At 37.3% G+C, this 25,000-nt stretch overlaps 1 protein-coding gene across 1 annotated transcript in view; it reads left to right on the top strand.

The window, feature by feature from the left end:
• LOC125028102 (blastula protease 10-like) overlaps nt 1–17,638 on the top strand; it is a 19,892-nt gene extending 2,254 nt beyond the window's left edge. Inside the window, exons 3-16 of the mRNA XM_047617434.1 lie at nt 3,605–3,652; nt 4,104–4,160; nt 4,736–4,813; nt 4,919–5,054; nt 7,333–7,535; nt 8,255–8,449; nt 9,105–9,366; nt 9,660–9,743; nt 11,250–11,421; nt 12,901–13,462; nt 14,599–14,693; nt 15,425–15,560; nt 16,461–16,550; nt 16,947–17,638. Of these exons, the coding sequence (XP_047473390.1) occupies nt 3,605–3,652; nt 4,104–4,160; nt 4,736–4,813; nt 4,919–5,054; nt 7,333–7,535; nt 8,255–8,449; nt 9,105–9,366; nt 9,660–9,743; nt 11,250–11,421; nt 12,901–13,462; nt 14,599–14,693; nt 15,425–15,560; nt 16,461–16,550; nt 16,947–17,183 (2,355 nt within the window). The 3' untranslated portion in view covers nt 17,184–17,638. The remainder of the gene's footprint in view (nt 1–3,604; nt 3,653–4,103; nt 4,161–4,735; nt 4,814–4,918; nt 5,055–7,332; nt 7,536–8,254; nt 8,450–9,104; nt 9,367–9,659; nt 9,744–11,249; nt 11,422–12,900; nt 13,463–14,598; nt 14,694–15,424; nt 15,561–16,460; nt 16,551–16,946) is intronic.
• The last annotated feature ends 7,362 nt before the right edge of the window (nt 17,639–25,000 follow it).

Below are 25,000 nucleotides of genomic sequence, written 5' to 3'. Positions count from 1 at the left end.
TGTTTCATGAAGACAAAAACATCTATATACGAGTCACAAAGATAAACACAGAAATAACCGCCTGAAAAATGGAAATTCACGACATGAAAAAACACCTGGAATGGCGGAAGACATTATAATGCCATTAGAAGTAACTGATAGCTAGTATTTGTGCACACTCACAAGCTAAAGTCCGACTACGCTCACAGTCTGACATATGTTTGTATACGCCTCCCATAGATGACGGGCATTCGTTGTAGTTAAAGTTAACAGGAGAAGGAAGGAGAGGAGGAGGGAGAGAGACAGGGAAGTCACGAGGTTGTGTAAGGAGAGAAAGTAGCTTTACTTGCGTGTTCTTCATACAATCACAAAGGTACAACAAAAAAAAAAAAAACATACACCGTGTACAATAGGTAATTAAAACTAACTAAAGTCTCTTTTACTGGAATGGCACATTACAAAAATGAGTGTGAATTTGTCCGATCATCCTAGATCCAAAATATAATAATCTAATAATATAGATTTAATAATAAAATATTTAATAATATAGATATAATAATATAATTTTCGATAATATAGATTTATTAATATAATATTTGATAATATAGATTTAATAATATAATATTTTATAATATTGATTGAATAATATAATATTTTATAATATAGATTTAATTATATAATATTTGATAATATAGATTTAATAATATAGATTTAATAATGTATTTTATTTCAAAATCATTATTTTATAAAAGAAAGAAGAAATCGTTGCTTCGATGTTCCGGTGCCTGTTATTTATTTAATCTCTCTCGCGCTTTCTATGCATCTATGTCCTCTCTCTCTCTCTTACTCTCTCTCTCTCTCTTTCTCTCTCTCTCTTTCTCTTTCTTATTCTCTCTCTCTCTCTCTCTTACTCTCTCTCTCTCTCTTTCTCTCTCTCTCTTTCTCTCTCTTATCTCTCTCTCTCTCTCTCTCTCTCTCTCTCTCTCTCTCTCTCTCTCTCTCTCTCTCTCTCTCTCTTTCTCTCTCTCTCTCTCTCTCTCTCTCTCTCTCTTTCTCTCTTTCTCTCTCTCTCTTTCTCTCTCTCTCTCTCTCTCTCTCTCTCTCTCTCTCTCTCTCTCTCTCTCTCTCTCTCTCTCTCTCTCTCTCTCTCTCTCTCTGCATGTCTGTCTAGTATTGCATTTGGACAGTTGATAGTCTAGATACAATCGAAAGTTACATTGAACCATGCCCATGCGGTAATATGGCAAATAATAATAAAAAAAAATATATATATATATATATACGCAATATTAGATAGAAATTCTCGATATCTACGATATAGCAACATAATTACTTATTCATATTGGTACTCAGTTATCTCGTTGATAAAGTTTTTAGACACAATGCTTTAATGTACTAGAAAAATGTATGTAAAAAGTACACCTGAAAATTCTGGTTCATATAAAGAGATGCATTTGAAAATTCTGGTGTATTAAGTATATCATATCAGTCAAAGGTCTATAAATTCTTAGAAATACACATGTAAAATCCGGTGTATTAAGGGTAATAGTATTACCCAAAGGTCTATAAAAATAATAATCATTCTTGAAAAATCACCTAAGAATCCGGAGTCCTTTTTTCCGACGATTACAACCTACACGACAGGAAATGAGTATAGCTAGGTACTCCTCCTAACTCGGTTATTGCCATTTAGGTATCCATAACAACCCACTATCGAAAGCCATCTAGGATATTATATTCCAAAATACTCTGTACCAGTCGAAAAAAATAACCAATTTAGTAAAATGGCTAACCGTCATCCGCAGCCATTCCCAATTTAAAAATAAACCAACAAATAAATAAAAGAAAAGAAAACATAAAAACTCGTTAGGAACGAATATGGACTCAATCTGTGTCACCGAGAATGAAGTTTGAGCCCAAGGGAAGTTGGAAATCATTATTGCAAAGTTAAAGTATATTTTACTTAATTAAATTCATGTAATTTTGATTCATGATCAATGAGTTTTACTATTTTACTCGTTCTTGCTTGACAGAAACTTTTGTCTAAAGTTAGAAACCAAGTAAATATAGAAATAAGGATTACCAATTTTTGTTAAGATTACCCTTAAAAAACACCGAGGAATCGGGTTTATACTTTTATATTATTTTGCTTTCATTTGTTCTTCTGTTTTGATGGTGCTTGCTGTTTTATGTCAAGTGAAGGTCAACAAATGTTTTTCTTTAAATCTCGGTAAATATTCGCTCCTGATGAAGTGTCAGAACTCCTTTAATTCATGATACATTAAACTTGTTGAGTGATTTATATCAGGCCCTCATTAAAAGTTTCCGCGGCCTCCGCGGATCGGCAAAGGCTATCCTTATTTACATTAGCCATATTGTTTTTTTTTTCTGATACTATGCCTCCTCAATGTGTTGCTCTTACAAATTAATTGATTTACCCAAAGAAAAGTATTTATCAAGCTGATATGAGCAGAGGAGGGTCGCCCAACGAGCGTTCCGAATAGTTTCGGGCGCCCGCAGAAGTTTCTCGTATGGAGGTTTATTTACAACCTCGGAAGTGTTTTGTAAATGCGCTCGTTGCGAGAAACGAGGAAGTAGCTTGATTTACGAGTAAACAAACCTCATACAAGATCGTATATGCTCGTATGGAAGTTTCTTTACGACCTCGGAAGTGTTTTGTAAGTGCGCTCGTTGCGAGAAAGGAGGAAGTAGCTTGATTTACGGTGTAAACAAACCTCATACGATCTCGTATGTGCGTTAGTAAATCCGGCCCCAGGCAAGCAACAAATGCTGACGCGTATACGTCAGCATTTGACAGAGGTGGCTGCCCCCCCCCCCCCAACTTCCCGCCTGGTCCACAGAATCTTCACCTCATATATTCCGGCAGGAGAGAGCCCGGACCAAGTAACAGTTTTACCCACACCTTACCTTAAGCATTATCTCGGGTTCTTCCGGGTCGTTGTTGGCGGGAATCGCGTTCCTTACCGGACAGCCGAGGGTTCGTTTCGCGGCCTCGACGAAGAACTGGTGATGGGCTGGTGTCTGTCTTTCCTGTAGTGACACGGTGTCTTACAGTTAGGACACAGTACTTCCACAGGCAGTACACCGTGATTTCGTGGGTGTAATAAACTCGCGTCGTTATTTCGACGATATTTTGCAATGAAATCGACATAGCTATCATTACACTCGACACACTGCCTGGCCATGATGGAACTGATTTGAATTTCAACTGCCTTCTCCTAGGCCCAGCTTCTATTGTCACGTGATGATCTATTTCTTGTATGATTGGCCCTATCGTGCTGGACGTCACTGCCTATGATCACGCCACGTTCCAGTGCAAATCTAATTGGCTCATTTGATTTCCCTCGCTTACTTCATGTGCTACGAATCCGTCCGATTTTCCGTCGCTTTCAAAGACTTTTGTCATTTTAACACGGCACTGGAGTCGCGAGATTGCTGCGTTTCCTGGATTTTACACCTTTATTACCGTTATTATCAATTTGTGAAGATAATGATATAAAAGAAAACTTTCATAGGATGATGTGTTCAACTACTTTGACAGCTCAGATTTTGTATTTAAGGTGTCAGGCGTCATTACCAATAATACCAAAATCTCTTTCGCTAGATTACCGAGGGTCCTGACATTTTGTACAGCGAGAGGTCAGCAGATAAGGTGAGCTAAATTCTAATTATCTATTATGGAGATGCTAAGGTGAGTGGAATAATAGCACCTTAATTTTCGTTACTTCCCAAATGAATGATAACTTTCCAGTTAATGATTTGTTAATATGCAAAAGGTTTATGCATTATAGATGCCGTAAATGCTTGACATTTTCTTTTCTTTATGCAGACTTCTAATGATTTTTAGGAGTAGATATTTAGAGGTAGATCATATATATATGTGTGTATGTGAAGAACGAAAAAAAACGAAATTATCACAATTTTCATTTCATTCTTGTATCCATTGCAATTCTACCCTATATATATATATATATATATATATATATATATATGTATGTATGTATGTATGTATGTATATATATATTTTAATTCTTACCCCACGAAATAAAATAAATCGTATCTAAACCAAAACAAACATTTTAAATTAATATTTATTTCAACAGGATCGGAACGTAGAGAATAACGGGACTGAACACCTTACATTACCCGGGAATAATCATGTAAGTTTATATAAATATTCTTTTTTAAAGTATCTAATTCCAAGAGTATTGTATCAGCACGTTATTACTATAATTTTCCTAATTATCGTTTAAGAAATTTGGTTCCGTTATTTATTGTGACCTTAAAGTCTCTCTCTCTCTCTCTATCTCTCTCTCTCTCTCTCTCTCTCTCTCTCTCTCTCTCTCTCTCTCTCTCTCTCTCTCTCTCTCTCTCTCTCTCTCTCTCTCTCTCTCTCTCTCTCTTTCCTTCGTATCTCCCTTTTTCTGTTCTGTTTGAGTTGCCCGTTTCTTTATTAGCACTTTCTAGCATATTTCTATTACTCAACGTCAATATGATTGGAGAATCGAGAGAAGGAAAGATAGATGAATAAACCAATGAATGAATGAATAAATATCTATTTATCTATCTATCTATCTATCTATTTATATATATACATATATATATATATATATATATATATATATATATATATATATATATATATCAGAGATACAGGCAGCCGGAGAGGGAAGAGAAATAAAGTCCGTGAATTAACTTGCAATGTTAAACTCTTTTGCTCTGTTTATCCTGAAAGGGCGACGAGGGAGACGACATCTTACTCACGGAGGAACAGCTCGCCGCAGCTAACTTGAGCAGATCGTCGGAAGAATTGGTACGTAGCTCTGTCCCTAACACAGGACTCAGTGTCACTGTAATGCCAAACGGGAACTTAAAAAGGGGGAAAGGCGTCAAGACAAATAAAATGCTATTTTTCCAGCTCGAGAAACTGGGGGACACGATGCTGACCCCGGAGCAGCTAGCCGCCATCCTCGACAGGAAAGCGATCACCGACGTCACCAAACACTGGCCTGATGTCAACGGCTTCCCTCACATTCCCTATACCTTTGAGGACGGTTCGTGTTAATTGACAGTGCACCCATGTTAAGAAAGAGCTTTTAGCCTTTTTCATATATGTATAAACGCTAACAGGCGCGCGCGCGCACTCACACACACACACACACACACACACACACACACACACACACACACACACACACACACACACACACACACACACACACACACACATACATATACACGCATGGGTGGGTGGTTCATGCTCAGGGAGATGTGAAGCAATGGTGTGGATGCCTAGTTAGTGTTAAGTGCTTTCATGCCTTTTCGCTATCAGCTGCCATCGTTGGCTAGCCTGATGCGAAGAGAGAGTAGCTATGCATAAGACTACCCTGCCAGCTCATAGCCTCTCAATCATCAAGACTTCTGCAGTGCCTTCTCGTGGCCACCCATGGAAACTAGGGTGGCCTTAGACTGAAATGGGGAGGCCCTTAGAGCAGCAGGAGGCCCTAAAGGTACAGTCATGGCCCACCGGCATGTGGACATGCCCTGGCTTCGTACTAACTCCTGCTCCGGTGCCCCTGGGGTTAATGGGTGTCTGTGGGGAGGCAGGCCTTGCCAGTCTGCCTCCCCAAGATAACCTAACTGGCAGTAAATCTTATAGATGTTGGTGCTGGAGGGAGGGCTAACATCCCTCTTCCCCAGCAAATAAGGCAGGTTGTGGATCCCATTGGGTTGGCGACCCTCGGTCAGGGAGCGGGCATTACCCGTCTTTCCGTCTGCGTTCCGGCGGCCGCCAACCTGGCGTGAGGCTTGTAGGGCAAAGCCCACGGGACCCCCACAGGTGGATTAGGGGGCCAGCAGCCAGCCAATCCTCTCTATATGGGGCAGCGTCAGTGGGGGTGGCAGAGGTGGCGTCTAACCGGAATGACTGCCCAAGGTTAGACCTCAGGCAAGCTGTCAGGGTGGGGGCTTGGTACATCCATTCTGTGTGAAAGGACGATGGGTTACCACTGCTGTAGAAGGAGCTGAAGCAGCTGAGAGTTGAGGTGGCTGCTCTCTCGGAGGTGAGAAGACCTGGCAGCGGCACGATGTCTGTCGGTCCTCATGGCTCAGGAGCTGGTTCTGGCAGTGAGAATAGCTTCCTTTTCCGGGACTTTGCAGAGTCCCAGGAATTGAGGATTTCTGGCTCCTGGTATCAGCGCTCTGACCCATATCGTTGGACTTGGTGGCCAAGGAGATCCAGACCCACTGCTGAGACACCTGGTAAGTCCACAATAGACTGTCCTGGCGCTTCAACTCATTATAGAGCGCCGATGTGAGTTCGGATGTGGGCTGCTCACTGCAGCCCAACAAGGATTGTTAGATTAATAGTAAGCCTGTATACTGGCACTGAAAGTGCTGTAAAGTGTGGTGGGGGCCTGTCGAGCTTCTTCCCTGTTAGTTCAGGAGTGAGACAAGGCTGTGTTGTTGCACCAACACTTTTCAACATTTGCATTGACTAGATACTGGGTAGAGCTTCTGTCCAAAGTCACTGTGGAGCAACTCTGGGCAATATCAATGTTACAGACCTTGACTTTGCTGATGATGTTGATATTCTGTCAGAATCTCTGAACGCCCTAGTGGCGGCTCTTGATGCATTTAGCAGTGAAGTGAAACCCCTGGGGTTAGAGGTCTCCTGGACCAAGACTAAGATCCAGGATTTGGGGGCCTGCTAGGAGATCCTGTTCAGTCAGTACATGCTTGCAGTGAGAATATCGAGGTCACAGAGAGCTTTATATACCTCGGTAGTGCAGTTCATGACTCTGGGCTGTCAGAACAGAAAGTCAGTAGACAGATTGGCCTGGCAGCAGGGATAATGAAATCTCTCGACAAGAGTATTTGGAGATGCTAGTTCATGTGCAGAAGGACAAAGCTACATGAATTCAAGACCCTGATACTGCCAGGTTTACTATATGGTAGTGAAACCAGGACGCTATGTTGTGCTTTGGATACAGTTGGTGGAACCATGTGTCCAAGCAATTGTTGCACCGTGAGACTGGTGCAGGACCTATTACTTGCACAATCCGCGATCGCCAACTCAGGCTATTTGGCCACCTGGCTCGTTTCCCACGAGACAACCCTGGGTGGAGGATGCTTGTGGGACATCCGAGGAAGTCTTGGCTCGGGCAGATCGATCAAACCTGTCGTGAAGACAGATGGGCCGGGCTGCTTGCCATGAGAGACCCTCGTAGGTGGGAGCTAAGGGTGGATGCGGCTATGCGCCCCCCACCGGCGTTAGCTCCCAATTGATGATGATACACGTACATTCGAACTTATCTCTAAATGACTCTCCAGACTTGGTTGACAAGGCAGCCGTCCGGAGCGCCATCCAGCACTGGATCGACAACACCTGCCTCACCTTCACCGAGGTCCCGAACACCAGCACTGGAGAACGCATTAAGTTCATCCGTCACTCATCCGCCTGTAACTCTTACGTGGGAATGGTCAGCGGCAGCGCAGGACAGATCATCAACGTGCCCGTGTGGTGTGAGCAGTCGGTGAGTTTGTGGGGGGAAGGGAGGGAGAGGAGGGAAAGGAGAGGGAGAGGGGGGAAGAGAGAGGGGAAGGTAAGGAGAAAGAGAGAGAAGGAGGGAGAGGAAAATAGAATGTTGATAATGAAAAATAATAATTAAAAAAGGACGTTGCCGCCAGCAGTGCTGCGAAGGATCGTCTCTATGTGTTACGGCAGATCAAAAATTTTAGTTTTTATAAGTTAGTTCTTTTTATGAATTTTAGTTTTTAATGTTTTAGTTATAATGAATTTATTTTTTTACGGGTTAGTTTTTGTAAGTTTTAGTTTTTTATTAGTTTTAGTTTCGTTAAGAGTTAGAGATTTGTGAGCTTTAGTTAAGTTATAGTTTTAGAGAGTTTAATTTTTTATTTTTTTAGTATCATTATTTTTTTGATTTTTGTTTTTAATTAATTTGAGTCTTATGTTTTCGTGTTTAAGAGTTTGTTTGTTTTTATTATGAAACAGTTTTGTTAAGAGTTTTAATTTTGCTAAGAGTTCGTTTTTTTTTTTTTTTTAAGTAGATATGGCAAGAGCACAACTAAGCAAAGCGGAAATTCCGTACACACCCGATCTCCACTAATTTTGCTACTTAAACGGACAACTAATATCTGACCGTTTGAAGTAAAAAAAAAAAATAATAATAATAAAAAATATATATATATTATTTCAATTCTGTCCTTGACTTTCCATGACCTTCGTTGGCAGTTTGGCAGTCTGGTGCATGAGGTCGGGCACGCCTTGGGCTGCTGGCATGAGCAATCAAGGTCAGACCGAGATGCATACATCATAATTCTCACACAAAACATCAGGGCAGCGGCGCTTCATAACTTTAACCTCTGGACGACCAACAATTATGGTGTGCCGTATGACTATACCTCTATTATGCATTACGGTGGGCAGGTAAGTCATATGGCTTTTAAAGTTCTAATTGTTATATACATATATGTTATATATATATATATATATATAACCCAATGCCGCCGGGGAAAATGAATAAAAAATGGGGAAAATGCTTTCTATATTTTTTTTTGTGAAATGCCTCTTCACATAGATGGCTCTCCTAGTGCTTAGCCACAAAGGAGTCAATTAGTAAACCTTGTGACCTTAAGTGATTTGAATTTGCGGGTAAAATTGATTTTTTACTTGTGTTATGAATATAGATGGTGTTATTTTATTATAAACATAATAATTACTATAAAGTTATAAATATTAGTAACAGCAAAATAAGATAACATAAAATATTTTCGTAAATCAAAGAAAATGGTAAACGGGCGAGACAGGCAGTACTCGTAATTGGCTCATTAGTGACTAAGTACAAGTGTAGCCATCTATGTGTAAAAACAATCACACAGGTAACTCACAGTGGGCATAGCACGTACGTACCCGTCATACTCGTCGGGTATGGGATACATATGTATGTGTGTAGAGAGGCCACGATCTGTAAGAACAAGTTTAAGACTTCTACAAGACTGGGTCCATCACTCGAAGTTCCAACATGCGTGTCCTTCTTCATATTTCTTGTTGCAAATTCTTTATTCATGATTCTTTTCCACAGGGCTTTTCTCTGAACGGCCGCAATACTATCGTGACCAGAGACCCGAGGTTCCAAGCTGCAATTGGCCAGCGCGAAGGCCTCTCCCACATGGACAAGCTCTTAGTAAACACCATGTACGGCTGTACTGACAAACTCCTCATCACGTGCGGACTAGCTAGTGATCCCTGTCAGAATAATGGTTATTTGGGAAGTAATTGCACGTGTGTGTGTCCTGATGGAACTTCAGGGAGCCAGTGCGAGACAGTTGATACGCTCTATAATGGTTGGTTTCTCCTTTCGATTTGTATTTGATAACTTCCTTAATTTTGGTCTCACACAGATTGTCATCTGTTAATGTCTTGTCTCACAAATGGAATATCTTATCCGATTTATTACGTTCATTATTGATATATAGAACTTTCCTGAGCTTAGATTATCATCAATACAACTCACTGAATACTTTACTTTATGAATAGAACTTTTGGGATGTGCTCCTAACAAATATTCAAGAGACACTGTAAAAGTCAGACATGTTAAATCATGATACCATTTTAACAAAATTTAAATTTTCTTCAGATTCTATTCTATATTTCAACACCGAGATCGTCACCGTTGAGAAAACCGTTAAAACCGTGAACTACCCTAATCCTTACCCTCATGGTAAGTATAGCTATACAATCTCGGTTCATTACTCTGTAACGATAGTGCTGTTTTTTTTTTTTTTTTTTTTTTTTTTTTTTTTTTTTTTTAATTACTTTCCATTCGAAGAGAGCATGACTCAGAACAGGTCCTTCTTAAGCTTTACTTATTTGTAACCCTTTGGACGTTCTGACAGTTTCCCCTCAACTTAACCCAGTGCCGACGGGCATGACGTGTACGTGTATGCCATGTCCACTGTGAGTTTACTTGTTTATTTGTTTTAATGCATAGATGATTACACTTGCATTAAGTCACCAATGAGCCAATTATGAGTACTGCCTGTCTCGCCCGTTTACCCTTTTCTTTGATTTACGATTTTTTTTTTACGTTATCTTATTTTGCTGTTGCTATTGTTTATAACATTACAGTAATTTTAATGTTTATAAAAAAAAAAAAAAAATAACACCATCGATATTCACACTACTAGTAAAATATACATTTTCCCGCCAATTCAAGAAAAGGTGAAATCAGGTAAGATCACAAGGTCTACTAATTGACTCCTTTGTGGCTAAGGAGTAGCAGAGCCATCTATGTGCAGAGACATTCCACCATTTATATATATATATATATATATATATATATATAATGAGCACAGCATTTTTCCCATTTTTTTTTTTTTATTCATTTTCCCCGGCGGCATTGGGTTTAGGGTCAAAAACTGATAAAACTATATTCCAACAATATTTCATTATGAACTCCGTGTGTTGAATTATATATATATATATATATATTTACTACTGATAAAATGAAGGCAGTGAACCAAGCGAATTTATGGAATATCTTGATATCTGTTATGTACACTGATCATGACTAGTGAAAGTCAAAGAAATGACATACTAATAACTAAATACCTGTACTAATACTAATGCGATGCTTGACCCTGTTTTATTAATACAAGAGAGAAAAACAACAATTATACTATGAAGATCAAGTTCAGGTGTTTTGAAAACTTAATTGCCCATAATCCCCAACAACACAAAATGACTCGCAAACGTTAATGAATGTAACATCAGACTCCGAATAGTAGGTTCAACATAGACATACTCTATGGCCCTTTTGGAATACTGCAATTGTATTTTTGTACATACATGTCAGCCAGGGTGAGAACCCGTGTTAGTCTCTGATATCCATAAAATTAACTGACAAGTTAAATACGAGAGAATGCAACTCTGTTTCTTGATGGAGAAGCGCTGTAATGGACAATGGTTGAAACTCATATGCCGTAATAAACAAGTGTCACGTCACTTGGCTTTTCGAGAATTGCACCTTTGACTAAAGTTTTCACAGCGTACTTAATGATTCAGTCAACAAAACTTAGAAACCTCAGGTACATAGACAAGGATAGATCGCAGGGTATCTGATTGTAGTGCGTGTTTCCAACTCTCTCCCTCTCTGTCTTTCACTGTGTAGAAATATATACATGTACGAATATGCTTTTCATTCACAAACTGTGTTTTCACGCAACAGATTCGGATTTCGTCAAATGGATAATCGCCCCTGAGTGTAATGAAGTAAAGCTGACCTTCACGGTATTCGACGTGTACCAAGCGACTTTACGAACGATAGACGGCGTTAGCACACTCGGCTGTTGGTACGATGCCCTAGAAATCAGGACTACTAATGCATCGGAAGGGCAGTGGTATGTATGCGTTAGCAAGTGTTAAGGTTGTTGAGTTTGAAGTATAAAAGCAGTGTTGGCATTGGCACTTCCACAAAACCGCTAGACTAGACTTTAAAAACCACTAGACATCTTATTTTCCCGCTAAAAAATACAAACAATCGCTAAATATAGAATGCTATCACAGTATAAGAGCCAGAGTTTAACTTACCCTTACTTACTTTACTGATCTAGAATGACCATGCTTCGATTTTATTTATTTATTTTTTGTAAGGTTCACCAACCAGTCAGAATTCAACTTTAACTTAGAAAATTGTAATAAGATAAGAAATAATCGTTCTTAGTATTAAAATGCTCTACATTTCATACTGTGCAGTGTAATCGTGTCCCTTTTTATTAATCACACGAAGACGATTTTATTAGATACGTTGATTCTTGTTAGGGTATCCTTTTAGATGGAGATTTTTTTTTTTTTTTTTCTAATAATAAAATATACATATATGTGTATATATATATGACTACATCTAAAGAAAATATGTTATGGGATGTAATAATCCCCACATGACCTATTATAACATTTAAATGGTGTTAGAGAAACTTATTGATGAAGTTTTAAATGACTGTTAAAATGGAAATAAAGGTTGGTGAATTGAGTGAGAGTTTTAAGTACTTGCCAAGCTTTCTATGTGACTTTTGGATGTATTTTTTTGTCGAATGTGATGCCCAGTACTTCAATTTCCTCTTGTGTGTTTTTTGTTGGGTTTTTTTCTCACTGAAGTTAACTTGGATATCACTGCTCATCCTCTCGACAACCACAAGCTGGGTCTTATTTGGGGCAAAGGAGACGTCATTTCTCCCCACAAGTCAATATTTGTGCGAGTGTGTCATTTAGTTTTTCTTTCTGTTCCCTAGGCTCATACCTAAAGGAGAGTGTTCCATCATCCGTAAATGCTTTGGCTTCAGGAATGAGCTGGAGCAAGTCACTGAGGAAGATATATATTCCACAGCAGAGGGCCCATTATGCTTCCTTGAGGGACATCTGCTTTGATGTCGTAGCAAGCAGTGTTTTCCATTGAGAACTACTCTCATTTGTCTGGCTAGTAGATACTTTTTCCAAAGGACCAGGAGTTCGCCGTCTACTCCATATGCTTTTAACTCGTTTAACAAACCTAGGTGCCGTACCCTATCAAAGGCTCCCTCTAGGTTCAGGGTATGATCACAAATGCGCTGTCCGTAGTAAATTATAGCTGACCAGTCTGCAGTCATCTGTAACACCAGGTCGGCGGCAGAGCGGTTCTTCCGAAAGCCATATTGCCGGGTAGACAGGTGTCTTTTGTTGAGGTGGTTTGTTAGGTGGGAAGATAATATTTTTTATATTTTTTTTTCAGGTATCTTGCTGATGATTGATAGCAAGGAGACTCTCCCTACCTTCCTCCCTCCCTCCTTCCCTCCCCCCACCTCTCTCCCTCTCTCACTCTTTCCCTTTCCCTCTCCTTCCAGGTTCTGTGGGACGGATATTTCGCCTGGCCAAGTGTTCCAGTCAGTTGGAGGGGAAATGATTCTTTATTTCAAAGTTGGGACAAATTTCAAAACCGGTTGGTCGGCTGACATCACCTTTGTTCCAATTCCTTCCTGCATGACTTCCACCACGACTACAAGTTCCATTACAAGACCGCCTACAACTACATCTTCAACTACAAGTAGCTCTACAACAGCCACAAGCACATCAACAACCACAAGCACATCAACAACCACAAGCACATCAACAACCACAAGCACATCAACCACAACAACAAGATCAACGTCAACAACTACAACAACAACAAGCACATCAACATCAACAACAAGCACATCAACATCAACAACTACAACAACAACAAGCACATCAACATCAACAACTACAACAACCACAAGCACATCAACAACTACAACAACCACAACCACAACGGCCTCGGTTGATGAGTGTACCATATACACTGAAAACGGCCGGACTTACTTCATTTCTCCAAACTTCCCTGACGATTATCCACCAAACGCGTACTGTAACCTTTCAGGAATTACAGTAAGTTTTAGCCCAATTTTCTAGCGATACTGACATGTAATGTAATTATAATGATGATGGTATTGATAATATGATAATGACGATAATGACAGTAAGTTTAAGGTCAATTTTCAAGTCATAATGACATGTGATAATAATAATATTGATAATAATATCAATAATGATAATAATGATGGAGCTGATAATAAGTATATTGGTGAAGATATTGATGATGATAAAGATAATTGTAATTATAAGGACACTAACGATAATGTTAATGATAATGATACTACTACTACCACACCCACCTCTACAAGCGATAATGTTGATAATGATAATGCTACTACAAATATTAATAAATATCTTTTTTATTATCATTATGATGATTATATTATTATAATTAATCATCATAATATTGTTTACCCTTGCAATGTATCAGTAAGTAACAGTTAATGATGATAATAAGGATAATAATAATAATAAGATAAAACAAAACAAAACAATAAAGTAAACTACTTCTGCTATTTTGAATGAATTCCCAAGATTACTAAGTTTAATAGCTGAGACTTTAGCTAGTCTTGGCTATTTGTCAAATATCGTATTTATAATTGATATTATAATGATTCGGGCACTGCTCTTAATAATCATGATGGTTTTATTATCATTATCATTTTTATCGGAATTATTATATTGCCATTATCACTATTATCTGTTGTATTATGTTGTATTATCGTTGTTGTTATATGTGTTACTGCTGCTATCATTATTATTTCAACTAATATTATTGTTGATATCATTGCCATCATATTGTCACTATTACTATCATCAGTATCATTTCCATCACTGTCATCATCATCCTTCTGATCATCAGTATCGTCATCGTCTGTTATCATTATCATTATCAGCATCATCCCAGTTACTATTATTATCATCAACCTTATTATCAACATTATCATTATCATCATCGCAGTTATCATTATCATCATTGTTAGGATTATTATCATTATCATCATTGTTATCATTATCATTATCATCACCATCGCAATTATCATTATCATCATTGTTATCATTATTATCATCATCCCTATTATCAATCGTATCAGCATCATTGCCATTCAGAATCCACTGTTCAAACGCCACACCCTCTCCCCCGGCAGGAGGAGCTCGCCACAGTGAAGTTGTACATCAAGATTCTTCGGCTGCGTGCTGGCGACACCCTCGAGATCCAGAACCCTTACACGCCGCCGCTAACGTGAGTCAAGATAGTGCTATAATTAGAGCAATGGATTTCACGGTCTTGGTGTTTATTGTTGAGGCAGGACGCGGTGATCTATGTGGAAGATGAAAAAAGACCTAATTGGATGCTGACCTGCATTCAAATCCTGCGCAGCCAGTGGATGGTAACCCTGGCCATTTCTTGCACACAGGGGGTAATTTAGAAGGAAACAGATAGCCTGTCACAAAAACGTAAGAATGAGCATTGTAACAAATGAAAATAACTATTTTATTTATTATAATTATATTATACTGCAGTGGCGTGGTGGCCAGGGGGGGGGGCGGGGCAGCGACCAGGAGTCGGCGCCCCAACACTTTGAATGAAGGGGCGGCAAAAGCCTTCCAAAACAAAATGTAAACAAGATGACAACTCGGCATAGCTGCGTCCCTAGAGATTAACCTAAGGCATAGTTCTCTTGGAAGGGGGGGGGGGGCGCCAAAAACGATCAGTGTCCCCCAGCCAATTTGGAGCTACCACGCCTCTGTTATACTGTACATCCGAATACTCACATACGCACTCGCATATACGCATATTCAAAAACATCTACAAATGCATGTAAATGCGTGTACGTACACAACACACACAACACAAAACACAACACACATACTTAAACAAACACACACAATTCCCATATAGCATGATTTCTCTTTAAAGTTCCCTAGAGGTTTGGCTTTCCTCTGATGCCTCTGTGTATATTTCCTTCACAGCCTGTCAGGGAAAAGAAGTCGATATAGGAACATCATCCCCAGTGCACAATTCCTCGCTACTTTCACGTCCAATGCTGTCGGAGAGTGGAAGGGTTTCCATGCAAGGTTCACGCCGAGGACCTCCTCTTGCCACCAAGTAAGTTTGATGAAATTGTTTTCCATCAGGACGTCTTCGACTTGCCCAGCTCAAGTTAGTGAGACACGGATGTAAACATATTTTATTAGGCTCATCGTATGACCTGTACTTTTTGTTCCTCCATTGTTAACAGAAAAAAAAAAATGTTATGTAGCTCATCATGAATCAAAATATCAACATAGGAAAGCCCAAAACAACTCTGGATTACTCGTTAAGCAATAAAAGCACACGTATAGGGCACCAAGGGAAGGAGGCCGGATGCCAAAGGGTACCGGTACTTTTTCTGCTGATATCGAAGTCTATGGAATTCCTTCTGGAATCTGAGAGACATCAGAGCGGCATATATATATATATATATATATATATATATATATGTGTGTGTGTGTGTGTGTGTGTGTGTGTGTGTGTGTGTGTGTGTGTGTGTGTTTATATTTATACATAAATATATATGTATGTATGTGTATATATATATATATGTATATATGTATGTACATATATATGTATATATATGTATAGGTACATATATATACATATATATGTATACATATACACATGTATATAAACATACATGTATGCACATACAGACATAAAATGTGTATGTCTGTATATTTTACACATACATATGTACATGCACACACACACACACACACACACACACACACACATATATGTATGTATATAAATATAGATTTACATATGTACACACGCAAAGTGTGTGTGTGTGTGTATTTATACATATATACATGTACATATAAATAAATAAATAAATATATATATATATGCACACACACGCTTACATTTTTGTGCGTAGCATAATCCACAGACATGCAATGAATTTGATAAATGAAAATAAGTTCGTGTAGCGCAGTCCAGCCACCTCTCACGGGTGTCCCTCCCCAGGTCCTCTCCGCCAGCCCCGGGGGAGTCATCAAGTCGCCGAGATTCCCCCTCAGGCACCCGAGGAGGAAGTACTGTGAATGGAAAATCATGGTATGTATTGATACTGATTACCCATTTATTTGGAAAGATTAACCCCTTTTGATCGTGTTTATAAGTGTACATGTGGATTGAAGTGATAATCAAGTCCGATATGCAATATTTCTTCCAAGCATTGGCGAATGTAGAAATATTCATACAAAACAGGAATGGATTTTAGTTTTGACATAGGGATATGGCGGCACGTAGGAGCATGCAGATCTTAATAATTTTTTTTGTCTAAGCTTCATGACACTCCGTTTCCCAACTAATCCATGAGGTTTCTGAATAGGCTTTTTAACTTAAGAAGGAAGAATATATATATATATATATATATATATATATATATATATTTTAGTCCACTAATCCACTGAGGGCACACAACCACCAATAAATTATTTCTATTCCCAGGCATCGGAAGGCTCCCAAATTCAGCTGACCTTCACGGAAATGCGCCTGGGAACCCACGCTCGGAACTTCGTGGCTGTGAACCCAACCACCGACCCTTACTACGCCCCTGGCTCCGTCTTCTCCTTCAACGGCTTCGCACTCCCGCCGGACGTCACTTCGGACTCGAACCTTATGAGGATCTTCTTCTCCGGCAAGAGGAGGAGCAGGGGCTTCAGGCTGATTTATAGTGAGGTTTAGAGAAAGGGGGGAAAGAGAAGAAGAGGAGGGAGAAAAGGAGGGTGGTTGAAGGAGGAGAAGAGGGGAAGAGGGAACTAAAGAGGGGGAAGAAGGAGAAGAGAGAAAACAGAAGGGAAATAATGACAGACAAAAAAGAAAACGAGGGAGAAGAAAGGGGAAAGTAGAAATAAAAACAAGGGAAAGGGGAGAAAAAATGAAAGAGGGGAGATGAGAGCAAAATGAGTTGGGAAGAGGACGGAAAATTAATTTTAAGTGAAAGAGTAATATTTGTTATTGGTTCGATAGTTTCATTATTTGGGTTTGAGATTTCGATGTGATGGTCACCTTTCTCCAGGTTTCGAGCGTAAATATGCTCACGCAGTTGTACACGCACAGCTAAAGTGGCTTCGGGACGTGCAAGGTATTTATCTGATGAATTATTACATATGTATTTTATCAAAATTAATCATATTGAAGAGTGTTTTTCTTGAACCTTAAAAACACAAACACACACAGATATGCATTTATGTATGTATATTTTACATATATATATATATGCATATACATATGTGTATATGCATATACATGCATACATTTATATAGTTGCACCAGTTTTAAACCTGAAAATGGATTTAGCTGTTGAAAGCATATGATTTTATCCTTCCTATAGTTAAACCAGAGAAGATAATAAAATGCACATGGTTTCGATCAAGAAAGTACATACAGGCTAAAATATTCCACAAATAATATACACTTTTTTTTATATCAGTGGTGCACTCTCTGAAATTGTTAAGGAAAAGACACCATCTTATCACCAAATGGAGAACATTGGACAATGTACGTGACCTTATCAAAGAAGAGAGAGAGAGAGCTGGGAGTAGAGAACAGAGAAAGAGAGAGAGGGTGGTTCAGAGAGAAAAGAGAAAGAAAAAGAGAGAGAGAGGGTGGTTGAGAGAGAATCTACGCTTACATACTAAATATTTGAAGAGGCATCTACCAGCACACTACAGGCTCGAATGGAAGTAAGTATCTTTTTGAAAGGAGAAAACGAGTCAGTGGAAAGCTAAAAAGTAAAAGAAATTACAAACAGCAGAATATGCATAACTAAGTATTTAAGTGCACACATATAAACACAGTATGTATGTGTGGATGTGTGTGTGTATATATATATATATATATATAAATGTATGTGTGTGTGGAAATGTGTATGTGTATATATACACACATATATGTATGTGTATATGCATATATATATATATATATACATATCATACATATACACACACACCAACATATATATATATATACCATATACAGACACACACACATATTTAAGATATATACATATATCTAAGTCTGTGTGCAAGATATATATATATAGACACATATAGACATATGTATATAAAGATAATAAAAACATGAGTCTTGTTTACTAAATATGGATATTTTTTCCATGGGAGAGCTAGCATTGACATGGAGGTCATGAATGCCAGTCGAGGTTGTGCAAGTGTTAATGCCAGAGAGAAGAAAAACATATCACGAGTTATGATCAGTCATTATCATAATCAATAATACAATTATGATTATAATTATAATTCCAATGATTATTATTGTTATTATTACAAGTATTATCCTTATTATTATTCTCAATATTATTGTTTTTGTTATCGTTATTATTGGTAATATTATTATTATTGTCACTATTATTATCAGCAGCATTATTATTATCATAATCATTATCATTATTATTATTATCATTATTATTATTATTATCATTATTATTATTATCATTACTATTATCATCATCATTATCATTATAATTATCATTATCCTTTTCCTATTATAAGTATCAGTATTATTATCATTATTACAATCACATTTATCATTATCATTATTACTACCATTATTTTCATCATCAACATTATAATTACTACTACCACGCATAGTATACATATGTGCTAGAATTAACATGTAAAAAAAAAATAATAATAATAAAAAAAATAAAAAAAAGGCACTTAAATTAGTAACTGACCGAAGCACCTGTGGCTGTTGGGCATTTCATCATATTCACAGGAAAACGTACAAAGCTAGTTACAAAAGAGATTATATATAGATGGTAGTTGTGTGTACTTAAAACAAGGTAAATTTTTTTTGTTTTTTGTTTTTTCTATTTCAGCAGTGACGGCTGCAATCCCCCACAACCACGACTATTGCTACTACTAGTAATTATTTATTAGTAATAGTAGCAGCATACTAGTAATAATTATATTGATAACAATGATAATAATAATGATGATGATAAAGATGATGATGTTGATAATGATAACAATAACAATAATGGTAATAGTAATAAAATGATAAATTGAGTTTTAAATAGAAAAATGTAAATATACTGAGCTTACCCAACAAGGTTTGTAGGTAATGGGATCCCTGATGGCATTTACATGGTACATTTAGGGATGGATACGAACCTGATGTCAAATAGTTCCACTTTATGATATGTCACACTCTGAACAACTCCTAGAACAAAAAACGTGCCAAGAATTTAGTTCTTTCAAGTGTGAAAGGTTTAATGGCAATTATATATAAATGATTATGCATGACCCAGTAGCACATTACTCATCATTAAATTAAGCTATCATGGAAACACTCATGAAAATGCACCGCGCAACAGGCGTCGAAAAGTGGCCGTTTAGCTAATGAGGAAGTTCCGTGAGATACCAAGAGTCGCTAGATAAATGATACAGTGTATATTCTACTAGATATTTATCTTACCTGACTTAAAACAATAATTCCAGTTTGTGTTTCATAGCATAAAGAGCGTTTGGATATTCCAAGGAAAAAGTCAATCTATTTTTTGGGTTCAACAAAATAAATGTATTAAATGGTAGTGGTATTAAATGTATTAAATACCTTATGAGAATGTAAATAAGTAAATATATCTGGACAACTGAATATCAATATATATATATATATATATATATACACAGATATGTATACCTATAAATACATATATTTATGTATGTACACAGTGTACTATATATATGGAATGCCTTACGTTACGACCTAAAGAGGGAATACGCCTTCTAATCCGTAGGATGATGAAGAACAATGGCCACATCCTTCTCGACCCGACTTTGATTCCAGTATGCTGTTGCCAGTATTCAATTACACATATGGAAGTGTGAGTGTGTGCACAAATGTAAAATTCTCAAACAGATGAAAAAAATAAGCAAAATAGTGAGTGTCGGTCTTCTAACTACACTGTATCTTGCATCGAGGAGGCCTTGTCACTGTTAGACCACGTGTTATACATTTTATAAATGTTTTGTTTAGCTTCAATATCTCAAAATCTTGAGTTTAATGTGGAATCTGCACTTGAATGACAGCTTTCTTCCTTTTTCTGCTCTGCTCTATCTCTATCACTCTCTCTCTTAGGGAGAGAGAAAAAATGTACATATTTAACCTGGCGTGGCCTCCACGCTCCCCTCTTGAGCAAAGCCAACAGCTGACCGCATGCGGCTTTAAACATAACCATTCCTAATGCAACAACTGTGTTTAAATTAAAATGTATAACATGTTTATAATCATCTGGCGAATCTCGTGTCAGAGATTTTATTTATGGATTGATTTATTGATTCATTTCTTTATTATGTAAAAGGCCCAGCGCAATGGTTCTCGAACTAGGGTAATTGATACGATTGTTTATAGATGCCGAGGCACTTTCAAAAAAAGCAACAATTTTTTGCAGTAACGCCTTGCCACTGCCTTAATGTTTGCCCCGAGGAACCTTACAACCTGGGCCTATGATAATCTTACGGCAATACACAAGGGCGATTCACAAAACATCTTATGGCAAGGAAAAGGTCTCAGTTCTGTTTTGCGAGATTTCGGAACTGTGTTGTTATTAAGGGAAGATTCGGAGGTTGTAGTCTTTTCCATAACCAATCACCGTGCGCGTTTCCAGTGCGGGGAGTCAGTTCGGCCAATAACGTTCGATGTCAACATGAAAACTCGTATAGCAGTTTATTGTTAATAAATTACGGGTGACAATTCGTTTAAAATTATGTATGATAATAGATCATTTATTATAAAACTAAATATTATCATTGTGTAATGTACCATGGTTCATATATATATACATATATATATATATATGTATATGTATATATATTAGTATATGTGTATATATACATATATGCGTGTATGTGTGTATATATGTATCATATAAATACGAAGGTCATATAGCTTACACAACCATAAAATTCATAAATCAAACTATGGAAAAGTGACCATATAACATAATTTATATTTGCATTTCCCGTTCTCCAATATAAAGCAATACAAATGATAGATAATGCTCTAAAGTTTAGTTTGAGTACCTTAATAACTCACGTTGATCATTATTTACATTAAACGCAAATTATGCTTAGAAGTACGTTTCGAAGTACGTGTGTTTAGGGGGGGGGGGGTCATTTACCTACGGGTTGTTTATCTGAGAAATTGAGCAGTTTGTTGTCACAGATTCGTAATGTACGTTACGGGACCTAAGAATCACCCTTGGGTTTACGACGACCCAAATGGAGGATACGGTCATCCGTGAGGCAAGGGACCGTTACTCCAGTTAAGGGGAATGTTTAAGCTTAATAAGATCGTTAGAGAATCATTAAAGAATAATAAAGGATTCCGTGTTTATCATAATAAAAAAAACAAAACAGTAGCAATGTTTTCGATTAATCACTAATGAAATAATGCCTTAAGCAATAAGCCATATATTCAAGTTTTTATCAAAGAAATAAAGTCTAAATTCCTTTTTTTTTTTTTTTTTCTTGAAAAAACCTTTTTTCTCACATATGAAATGCACTGAAATCAAACATTTCAAAATGTTCATATCCTTTAACATCACATAACTGAAGAAGAATGTGATGGAGGTAATGCTGATCCATCACAACACTACAAGGGGTAATGATACTAAAATGTTTGAGAACCACTGATTTCTTATTTATATATCTTATTTATTTATGCATTCATTTCATTCTATTATTTTTTCGGTATCATGGTTGCGCGAGATGGTTGCATTTGACAGCAATTGCGATGATAAAAAGTGCAATATCAGATTGATACATATGTATGCTTTCATATATAGACATATATAATATAAATACAAATATGATTATGAATACGAATATGAAAATAAAAATTAATATAAAATAAAAATAAAATGAATATACTATGTGAATACATACATATATATATGCATGTATGTGTGTATATATAAAGAAAGAGACAGAGTCACACAAAATGGTACACAGATAGCTTAGGGCCTTAATTATTTATATATTTCAACATTTCTAGGCGACTTTGCCATACCCTGTTGCCATATCTCTCCTCTTTAACCTGTTACCTGTCTACCCAAGAATAATGATAATGAAAGTAGAAATAGTAATAGTTCAGGGAATTATTATGATTATAACAAAATACCCACCACTTCCCTTCTAACCCCACCCCCCTACTCTACCTTGTCTCCCTTCCGCTCCTTCCCCCCTTTATCTTTGTTTTACACATACAGAAACAAAGTAAAATAAACGCAAATATAAAAAGAAACCCAGTCAAAGTATGAATGGAAATTGAACGTAACGTTTCGAACGCGTCCATAGTTTCATGGATGGATACATGACAAGATCAACAATACAGGAAAGACTGTAAGAACAAGAGCAAGACGTGTAATTCCATCCAGACCCAGGGATCAAGAAAATGCCACAGAGAATTCAGCATTAACATTTCATGAGGCCTGTCAAGTATTGTGGAAGCGTCACCCCCCCCTCCCCCCTCCTACTGCATTTCTAGGGACTTTCTAGAGCTCAACGCTCTAGCGTCTTGAAGGACCATTCTCGGAAATTTACGAGTGAGACAATGCCGGCGTGGAATCTAGGGGAAGGGTTCACTATTATGAATGGGAAAGGGAATTCCCTTGAGATTTTAAAGCTAAAAATGGAACTGTGTAAGCGTAGTGCACGGTGTGTACCAAGGGTTTGTAAGCTTAAAAACAGTTTTTGGAGGACAAAATAATACAAGCACTGTCTCAACTAATTTTACTAGAGTGCCAATGTTCCACAGTCACAGGAAGCCCCACATCCCTTGTTGTGAGGGGCTCAGGAAACGGAGATTAAGGCGCAGTGTAGGGGATCAGCCCTGCCTTGGAGTTGAGCCTTCGTCTTAGCTAATTTTGCATGGGCTTTTCGTCTCCCCCTTTCCTTTTCCTTCTCTTTTTCATCCCCCTCCGTCCACTTATCGTAACGGTTAACTTTCCACCACAATACTTTAACATAGTCCTATATATTCTTTGATATGTTGCACATTTATTGTTTTTAACCCTTAACCATTAGTCACAGTAAGGAATAGTTTGGTGTTATTGCCAGTTGTCATTGCCCGGTATCAGCTACAGATCATTTAGGCGCGTTTATAAAGTTCAACTGAGATGCCAATAATGAAATGCACATGACATAGCCTGGTACTTTGCATTTAAAGAGGGTTTTGAAATATTACTGTGACACGTGATTTATCATTACTCCTTCACTGGTTTAAAATGGGTGTTCTTACATGAAAGATTACATATTACTTTTTGAAACGATGAATGCACGGAACGATACACCCGAGTGTACGCTCATTTCCATATTGATAAACACCAAGGCTCACAAGATACCCTTTATAAAGCTCAAACACTGTGGGAAATGTTGAATGGGGACACTAACTTTCCATATTTTGTTTTTGTTTCCCCACAACCACAGAGTTTGAACGATTGAATGCAATATTCCAGTCAGCCAACACCAAGCTACCTCATTTCTTTCATGAGTCTGACAGACATTCACCACAGGTCACTAATGCTGCTTTTGAACTGCTCGTCAACTCAGACGAACCAGCAACCTAATCGGAAAAGACCGTTCGAAACCCCGTCCAACTTGTCTGGAGAAGTCAACTCGGACATCTATATCTATATACATAAATATATACAAGTATGTATATATGTATATATACATACATATACATATGCCCATACATATATATGTATATATACACACATAAATATCGTAAAAAAGGCTTGTTTAAGGTAACTAACCATTTAACGATTGGACGGTTGTTTACATGGAAATAGGATGGTTGCCGTGGTTGTACCATAGAGCTCTGGTTTTAAGTTAATAATATGGAGATATTCGGCTTTGATCAGGTGAAATCGTTTAGGACGAAAGGTGTTTTTTGAAGGCGAGAGTACTCTCTGTTTGCTGAAGATGGTTTATTCAGGGGTAGACCAGTCCTGATAGAGTTAACTTTATGTTCGAGAATGCGGTGCTGCAGCCATCGTGAGGTTCAATACATGGACCTAGCCTGACAGTTAGGACATGTACAAAAGTAAACCATATTTGAACATATTTCAGAGTTGCACTGTTTCTTCCCTTTTATATATATATATATATATATAATATGTATGAATATATATGTAAACATATATACATATGTATAATATATATATGTATATATATGTATACATTTATCTACATACACACATATATAAGCGTGTGTGTATATATATACATACATATATATGTACATACATATATATATGTGTGTGTAAGTATATATATATATACAATATATATATACACAGCTATATATATATATATATATATATATATATATGTATGTATGTGTTTATATATACATATATATGTATATATAAATGTATATGTATGGATGTGTATATATATTCAATATATATACATATATATAATATATGTATGTATATGTACATATGCATATATATAACCGTGTGTGTGCGTACA

Source organism: Penaeus chinensis, chromosome 8 (genome assembly GCF_019202785.1).
Source record: "Penaeus chinensis breed Huanghai No. 1 chromosome 8, ASM1920278v2, whole genome shotgun sequence".
NCBI lineage: Eukaryota > Metazoa > Arthropoda > Malacostraca > Decapoda > Penaeidae > Penaeus > Penaeus chinensis.
Note: the sequence above shows the minus strand (reverse complement) of the source record. Positions and strands in the feature narration are given on the sequence as shown.